Source organism: Notolepis coatsorum (assembly GCF_963971535.1).
Source record: "Notolepis coatsorum genome assembly, chromosome: 2".
In the NCBI taxonomy this organism is placed as follows: domain Eukaryota; kingdom Metazoa; phylum Chordata; class Actinopteri; order Aulopiformes; family Paralepididae; genus Notolepis; species Notolepis coatsorum.
The window spans coordinates 6,940,412-6,948,992 of NC_140166.1; the positions used below are offsets into that span (position 1 = coordinate 6,940,412).

Consider the following 8,581-nt stretch of genomic DNA (forward strand, 5'->3'; position numbering starts at 1 on the left):
ATTCTGTATACATTATATTAGACTCTATGATATTCTGTAGACATTATTTATGATAGATTATATGATATTCTGTAGACAATGATATGCCGATAGACTGTGTGATATTCTGTAGACATTATGATAGACTATGATTTTTTATTCGATTTTTATTTGTCTCGAACATAGAAACATAAAACAAGTTTAAAAAACAAAAATGTAAATAGTCAAAGACTATTTCCATACAATAAGTGTTCGAGAAGGAACATTTTTTAAAAGGTATCATATCAAGCCCTGCCCCTTCCTTACAATATTTTACATTATAATTTAATAAAAATAAAAATAATATAACAAATAATGAAAAATAAAATAAAAGTACAGTTTTTTATATATCCAAATGAGAAAAATATGTATTAGGCAGTCACATTACTGCTCAAGCTCCTCTCTCTTATATGTGTCCATACATGCTTGTTTATAGCTACCTTTACATTTATTGATATTATTGCTTAATTTTATACTCACATCCATTCCAGACCATTCCAGAGTGATACCCCACAAACTGCAATGCGCATACTTTTAAGAGTTGTACGTACCGTAGGTTGCTTTAAAGCTAATGTCCCTCTAAAATGATAAACACTCTCTCTAGCCATGAACATTTTTTGAATGTTGCTTGGTAATTTGTTTTTTATTGCCAGAAACATAATTTGTGCAAATTTGATTAAGTCCACGAATTTTAATGTTTGACTCTTTACAAACAGACTATTTGTGTGATCTAAATATCTACCATGATGTACTATCCGTATGGCTCTTTTTTGCAGTGTGCATATCTTTTGTAAGTTGCTTTTATAAGTATTTCCCCAAGTTTCAACACAATATGATAGATATGGTACAATGAGTGTGCAATGCAATATAATGTATATAGAGTTTTCTGATTCAGGATATATTTAGTCTTGCCCAGTATACCAATACTTCTCGCTAACTTTGAACACAAATTATGACTATAATATGCTGTAGACGTTATATGATATACTATATGATATTCTGTAGAAATTATATGATAGACTATATGATATTCTGTAGACATTATATGATATACTATGCTATTCTGTAGTTGTTATATGATAGACTATGTGATATTTTGTAGACATTCTATAATAATTTTGTATTCCTTATTGTTTATACTTTGTAGTTTTACTCGTCATCATTGCATGGTCTTGTGACTGCCCCCTGCCCCCGTACTGTAGGGCCTATCAATGTTCTCTCTCTCCGTCTCTCCTCTCCACCAGGAGTCCTGCTTTACCAGTTTACATGTCTTCCCATGCCTCCTCCTCCTCCTCTCCTCCCCCTGGCTCTCACTTCATAGGGAGGAGAGAGGAGATTGTAGTGGCCAGGAGGGTGACCAGAATGGTAAATGGCTGTAGGGATATTCTGGTCCTACACCACCAGGGGGAGCTGCACGCCATGGACCAGCGCTGTTACCGTAGGCTGAGAGAGAGAGAGAGAGAGAGAGAGAGAGAGAGAGAGAGAGAGAGAGAGAGAGAGAGAGAGAGAGAGAGAGAGTGAGAGAGAGAGAGAGAGTGTGTGTGTGTGAGTGCAGGTATACAGCACAAAAGTGAAAATATATACAGTATAACCCATAGTCTGTCTAGAGAGAAGTTGGTTCACTCTGCCATCATTTTGATAACAGGCACTGACCTATCCAAGGCGAGAAATAGACCAGACGTCTTTCTCTTTGAATGGGGAATCATCCGTATCTAATAATCAGTCATACATATCATTGTTTTCCTTTCATATTTGAAGTCACTGGCAAATTGTTGACACAAAATGGTCAAAAATGTCTTTTTTTTCGCCTGCCATAGTCCTTAGTTACTATGGCAACCACTCAGCCTTTTAGCAGATATCATGATTCATTTAAGACATCTTTCAAACTCATCTAATTTTTTTTAAAGAAATCGATTCACTAAAAGAATTTAAAGAAAATTTAAACTGTAGACCAGTAAGACAGAAATAACACATTTTGACTTGACTGTAAGCAATACGCCTGTTTTATCCTCCGCAATACAGCATGCCGTGTGAAGCTAGACAGAGGTTAGTAGACTGAAACTGTGCTTTTTCCTGCTCTTCAGATGCAGGTGGTCCACTACAGCAGGGAGACATCGAGGTGCGAGAACTGCATTTATTGAACATTAACATTAACAGTAGTGCTGGGTGGCAAAACAAACATACCCTCAGTACTGGTCCCAGACCAGCTTTTAGTAAAGATTGTGATTTTAAAACAATCAAGCTTCAAAATGTTGTACTTGTTCTCATTATTCTTAATGTTATTTCTGTATTATTATTATTATTATTATTATTATTATTATTATTATTATTATTATTATTATTATTTATTATTATTATTATTATTATTATTATTATTATTATTATTATTATTAATAATAATAATAATGATAATAATAATAATAATGATTAGATTCAAATGTATTGTCATTATACAGCACAAGTACAGTACAACAAAAATAAGTTTGGAGGAGGCCGGGTAGCGCAGCGGACTAAGCGTCTGTCTACCACCGCAGAGACACTGGTATCGAATCCAGCTGTCAGCGGTGCCTCCGGCTTGGCCAGTCGTCATACTGACACAATTGGCAGTGTCAGCGGGAGGGAAGCCGGTGGGTGATAATCTGGTCGTTGTAAATAGCGACTCCTACAGGTCGGTCAGGGCGCCTGCACAGCGAGGAAGGGATCTGGGTGAGGTAGTGTGCCCTCCCACACGTTACACTCACCCAATGAGAGTTCTCGCTGCCAGGTGAAAAGAGGCTGCTGGCTGTCTCCTATGTATCGGAGGAAGCATGTGATAGACTTCAGGGCTCCCTAGACCGGCAAGTAAGGGGCAAATGCGCGCAATGACCAGGAAGGGGAGGGGGGAATTGGCATAACAACTAAATTGGGATGGGAGGAAAATACAAGAAAAATAGGAGGAGAAAAAGTGGATAAAAAAATAAAAATTAAATAAGTTTGGCATCTAACCAGAGTGCAAATATAACAGTAAAGTGCAATAGCAATATACAATGTACATGTGATTAAACTGGAGTACTACTGAGTAATAATAGTATACTAATCAGATGTATGTACAGTGTATAGTATTATTATTTAGTGATATAAAGACAATATGGTAGTAAGTCATACTGGCCAGTGGTATAACTAGTAAGAGTATAGGTCAGGGATATGTACAGATATAGATCAAGTCTACAGATATATAAAAAGGATTATATGCAGGTATATTCAGACAGATGTGGATAAATATATATATACAATAATGTATACAGCATTATTGTACATGCTATCATACAAAGTTATATGGGTTATATGCAGGTATATAAAAAGGATTATATGCAGGTATATTCAGACAGATGTGGATGAATATATATGGTAAATATAAAAAAGAATATATATATATACACAACATTATTGTACATGCTATCATACAAGGTTATATGGGTTATATCTTATATGCAGGCATATAATAGGTATATAAAAATGATTATATGCAGGTATATTCAGACAGATATATAATAATATATATACAATAAATATACAGTATTATTGTACATGCTATCATACAAAGTGATATGGGTCATATGCAGTTATATAAAAAGGATTATATGCAGGTATATTCAGTATTATTGTACATGTTATCGTTATTGTCATCCTCCTGTCTTGTTAGGAGTTTGATGGGCAGCTGTGCATCGTGTGTCCCTGGCACCAGTACAAGATCACGCTGAGCGGGGGGGAGTGTCTTTACCAGGCAGTGGAGGACCCCAGAGCCCAGTCCCTGAAGACCCACTGGCGCTCCAAGGGTGTCAAACAGAGGGTGCACGAAGTGACGGAGGTGGACGGGGACGTGTACGTGACTCTTAATGACTCTCAGGAGGCTATCGAGTCCGACACCTACCAGACTGAAAGATACAGGACTACTGTACTCAAAGCCCAGCCCCAGGACATAGCCAGGCCCTCCAGGACATAGCCAGCCCCACCACAGGGGCGTTTTCTGTTTATTATATAGACGGTGAACGGGAGACTGATTTTGTGGACCATTAAGTGAGTTTTCTAAATGAATATCCCCCGGGTCCCACATTCAACATCTTGATGACATCACAGGGTTGAGTCTTAGTTGTCTGGTTGTTCCTGTTGACAAATATTGGTTGGCCTGTCGCAGACCACAGGGAGGAAATACAAGAACTCTTGGGCTGAGGGGGAGTGAAGGAGAGCATGGTAACTATATAACTATATCTTACTGCAAAAGCAGGTCATTCTGAGGATTTATAAGGCTGATTACTATGACCACACAATGTTTATAAATGTTATGAAATGTAATTATTTGGTTTATTACAAAATAATGCAAAATGTAACCGCAAGCGGCGATTACCGGGTTTCAGGATTGCAAAATAAGTTCAAACATATCCTGTGAGTTTTGTAATGTTTGATTAAAAAAAACTTTTTTTATAGTCCGATTTGTGTAATGTCACAATTATTTCAGCCATAACCCAAACTGAGAAAATGTAGTCTTAGAATAAAGACAGTCAGGGTTTAAACTGTTGGATATCAAACAGGGAAGAAAGTCAGGTTTTAGTGTATATTTGGTTAAACTTAATTGTAACAATTCGTTATCAATATTTGTGTTGTTATTCTCTGCATTGCTTTTATTGTCCATTTTACTGCTGTGAAGCACTTTGGGCTCCAATTATTGTATGAAAGATGCTATACAAGTTAAAGTAAAAAAAAGTTAATAATGATAACGATATTAGACATCACATACTAGTACTCATCATGTGGGGAAGTAAATGTAGTCTCTCCCTGGGAGCCAGGCTTATTAAAACATACCAGTTAGACCTGTTCGCGCATGTCAGCGAACAGGTCTATTGTCAGGTGGGGACCCAAACTGCAATGAGTCAACATCCAGTTTGTAAAATGACAGCAGAATGATTGTGCTAGTAGCCTATCTACATGTACGTAGTCTCAGAGTTCAAGAAGTATTGTCCTTTAAATAATAAAAGGTAATCAAAAAAGGTTAAGAACAGACCATAATAACCACAGAAGAGTTTAAATTTTTTTTATTGTGTGAAAAAAAAAGAAACAGTGGCATTTTGGTTTTCTAGTGGTTGCGAGTGGTCTCCATGGAAACCGCCGTCCTATGGGCGGGACATCCATCCCAGCTGGTGTAGAGAGTGGACCATGAACACAGTGCTCCTTGTGGTGTCAGGGTCGGCCTGGTGACGCCTCTTGTCCAGGATACAGCACTGGTCTTAGTTTCCATAATAAAATATTGGGCTGCTCCCGTTTCAATATTTTATTTTTTTTACAGTGGTGACACTGTTGCTGTTGGCAGGGGAAACACATTTATATATGGAATGCACACACACACACACACACACACACACACACACACACACACACACACACACACACACACACACACACACACACACACACACACACACACACACAGTTGGTCTCTATCGGGCAGTCGGGTGCAGGCTGAGGCGTCCTCTGGTCAGATTGCAACCACACCAGCCATTAGGAGGGAGACAGTGAGGAGGGAGGCTGAGAGGGAAAACAAGTGATCCATTAACATCACATTATGACGGCTTGCAAATGAGACTGGCAGAACCCAAATATGAATGTTTTTTTAATTTTTATTATTATCTTTTTCCCCCCTCCTTTTTTCCAATTTTTCTCCCATCCCACTGTTAGTCGTTATGCCAATTCCCAACCCCCTTCCTGGTTGTTGCGCACTCCCCCCTACTGTTGGTCCGGGAGGCCGGAGACTGTCACATGCTTTCCTCCGACGCATGTGCAGCCAGCCGGGAGCCAGCCTGGCCGCGCAGATTCTCATCGGGAGAGTGTAACGTGTGGAAGGTCACACTACCTCCCTCCAGATCCTACCCTCGCTATGCAGGCGCCCCGACCGAACTGTAGGGGTCGCTGTCCACAACGCCCAGGACCCACCCATCAGCTTTCCCACCCCTAACACTGCCAATTGTGTTAGTATGAACGACCAGCCAAGCCGATAGCAACGCAGAGAGCTGGATTCGAACCCAGCGTCTCCAGCGTTGATGGCGAGCGCCTTGCCCACTACACCACCTAGCTGCCCTCAAATATGAAAATGTTATACTGCACCTGAACTAAGCAAACCTTCTACAGGCCAAAATCACTTCCCATACACACAAAGTGATCTTTTAAGGAACTTTACTCCACAATGCATACTAGGTAGACTGCAGTGAGTCTCAGTCAGCTTGTACAGACAGGAGCTTGACCCCATTGACTTTGCATTAGTTCGTTTGTGGCCACCTAACCTAAGTTAGTATAAGGGACAGCATGGATTGTGCTGTGAAAGGACTCTATCGATCAACAACACGATCATCATTGGTACAGTGTAGGAAATAGGGCTAAAGGGTTAAAAGAGAACCACCTCTTTAATGAGTCCAAACACACAAGTTACCTGAGTGTCACTGAAGAACTCCAATAGCCAGCAGCATCCCTTCCAATTTACCACTCTTATCTAGAGCTGTGACATCACTTCCTCCACCTACACACTTCTCACCTATGAAGACGCGTGGCACCTGAGACAGAGAGAGACATGAAGGAAGGGAGGAGAGAGAGAGAGACATGAAGGAAGGAGAGGGGCACAAAGGAAGGAGGGGCACAAAAGATGGAGAGAGGGGCATGAAGGAAGGAGAGAGAGGCATGAAGGAAGGAGAGAGAGACATGAAGGAAGGAGAGGGGGCACAAAAGAAGGAGAGAGAGACATGAAAGAGAGAGGGGGGGCACAAAAGAAGGAGAGGGGGGGCACAAAGGAAGGAGAGACATGAAGGAAGGAGAGAGACATGAAGGAAGGAGAGGCACAAAGGAAGGAGAGAGACACGAAGGAAGGAGAGAGAGGGGGTACAAAGGTAAGGAAGGAGGGAGACACGAAGGAAGAAGAGAGGGGGCACAAAGGAAGGAGAGAGATACATGAAGGAAGGAGAGACATGAAGGAAGGAGAGGGGGGCACAAAGGAAGGAGAGAGATACACGAAGGAAGGAGAGGGGGGCACAAAGGAAGGAGAGAGACATGAAGGAAGGAGAGGGGCACAAAGGAAGGAGAGAGAGAGTGACATGAAGGAAGGAGAGAGGCACAAGGGGAGGAGAGAGACATGAAGGATGGAGAGAGGCACAAAGGGGCAAGAAGGAAGGAGAGAGGGGCAAGAAGGGAGGAGAAGGGCAAGAAGGGAGAGAGAAGGAAGGAAAGATTGAGAAAGAGGAAAGGAACGGGAGAGATTGAGAGATGTAAATCAGATTCTTGGAGGGAGGGTGACATCTTGAGTCATCATCAGAAGATGGCCCCTGGAGCAGCTGGTTCAGTGCCTTGCTCAAGAGCACTTCAACAGTAAATGTTGAGGAAGGAGGAGATGATCGCGAAGCAGTCACATTTACTAACTACATGGGGGAGAAGGCCATGTCTGAAGACAGGATGTTGTGCAACTAACCGTCACTGTTACTCAACGTCATTTTTGCTGAGTCATTCTGAGACCACTGGGCACAGCTCACAGGCTGCAAAGTTATTATTTTTATTTTTTTTAAAGAACGTAATACTCTTACTGCTACATTTCAAATCAAGTCCTTCCTCACCTGAACCGTCAATTAGGCAACTCGGTGTGGAACAACGTGATTAAGATTTCATTTGACAATAGATTACTGGCCACCCAGCTATCCAAATTTCATAGTGAGTTTATTTGATTGGAATCATGGAGTTCATCTGACCTGCTCAAACGATTGGCCTACAAGTAAAGTCCCACGAGTTCAGTCTGAATTTAGTAAATCTGCCTTTTGTTTTGATGCACCGGCTTCCTGTAATGATATTCAACTCACACTAAAAATCAACACTATCCGATGGGCAGTTTAAAAAAACATGATCACACACCTCCCCAACTCATTATGTAACAGTTCCCCATGTAATCTCGACGGCATTGCAAATGAGGGTAAAACCTCAATGTTAATTTCGAGAATAAATAAATGGTTTCAATCTATTTGAAATGTTCTTTGCAGCTCTGTTACAGGTACTAGACACATACGAGAAAACAATTGGGCTACAAATTATTTCTTTGAGTTTATTTTCCAATTGACAGCTGACGTGGACTTGTGAAATAACCTCACACTTCCTGCACAAATGAATGATTCTTGAGCGCCATATAGTGGCAAGAGACCCGACTCACCGTCCGCGCACCGGTGATTTTGTTCAGGTAATCCTGGATGTCACCCATGTTGTCCAGACCCGCGATGTCGACAAATTCCAAGTGCCCCGATTTCACTTTATACTTGGATAAAACCTTCTGAGCCGTTACGCAGTGCGGACACGACGGCTTCAGGAACACGACGACCTTGTCGCCTTTAATTTTCGCCGATACGAACTCCTGGGCCATGGTTTATGTTGTTAAAATGACACGGTAATTTGTTACTGTTTTAAAATGTGTTGTCGGCCAGTAGGATTTGTAATAGTCGGCGAACAGAAAGGAAACCAATTGGTTTGACGCAGAGCAAAGGTTGAGTCGGCTCAGCTGCGACGGTGG

At 41.1% G+C, this 8,581-nt stretch overlaps 2 protein-coding genes across 3 annotated transcripts; one reads left to right on the top strand and one right to left on the bottom strand.

Annotated features, from left to right (window-relative positions):
* The first annotated feature begins 1,270 nt into the window (after positions 1–1,270).
* LOC311224028 (Rieske domain-containing protein-like) lies at positions 1,271–4,408 on the top strand. Its single transcript, XM_084308831.1, has 3 exons — positions 1,271–1,456; positions 2,103–2,137; positions 3,701–4,408. The coding sequence occupies exons 1-3, from the start codon at positions 1,285–1,287 to the stop codon at positions 3,998–4,000; spliced, it is 507 nt and encodes a 168-aa protein (XP_084164957.1). The 5' UTR covers positions 1,271–1,284; the 3' UTR covers positions 4,001–4,408.
* Positions 4,409–5,069: 661 nt separating this feature from the next.
* LOC311222702 (glutaredoxin-1-like) lies at positions 5,070–8,581 on the bottom strand. Of its 2 annotated transcripts, XR_014619374.1 has the most exons (4): positions 8,228–8,581; positions 6,476–6,596; positions 5,462–5,577; positions 5,368–5,387 (listed from the first exon to the last, which is right to left on the bottom strand). XR_014619374.1 is itself a non-coding variant. In XM_084307310.1 (3 exons), the coding sequence occupies exons 1-2, from the start codon at positions 8,432–8,434 to the stop codon at positions 6,483–6,485; spliced, it is 321 nt and encodes a 106-aa protein (XP_084163436.1). In that variant the 5' UTR covers positions 8,435–8,581; the 3' UTR covers positions 5,070–5,577; positions 6,476–6,482. The 2 variants fall into 2 exon arrangements, 1 of the variants encoding a protein (XP_084163436.1); XM_084307310.1 differs by having other exon boundaries at positions 5,070–5,577.

Coding starts and splice junctions, on each gene's coding strand:
- LOC311222702 (XM_084307310.1), bottom strand. CDS start 8,434: ATGGCCCAGGAGTTCGTATCGGCGAAAATTAAAGGCGACAAGGTCGTC. Junction 6,597..8,227: donor AAATCACCGGTGCGCGGACG/GTGAGTCGGGTC, acceptor TCTCTGTCTCAG/GTGCCACGCGTCTTCATAGG.
- LOC311224028 (XM_084308831.1), top strand. CDS start 1,285: ATGTCTTCCCATGCCTCCTCCTCCTCCTCTCCTCCCCCTGGCTCTCAC. Junction 1,457..2,102: donor CATGGACCAGCGCTGTTACC/GTAGGCTGAGAG, acceptor CCTGCTCTTCAG/ATGCAGGTGGTCCACTACAG. Junction 2,138..3,700: donor TACAGCAGGGAGACATCGAG/GTGCGAGAACTG, acceptor CTGTCTTGTTAG/GAGTTTGATGGGCAGCTGTG.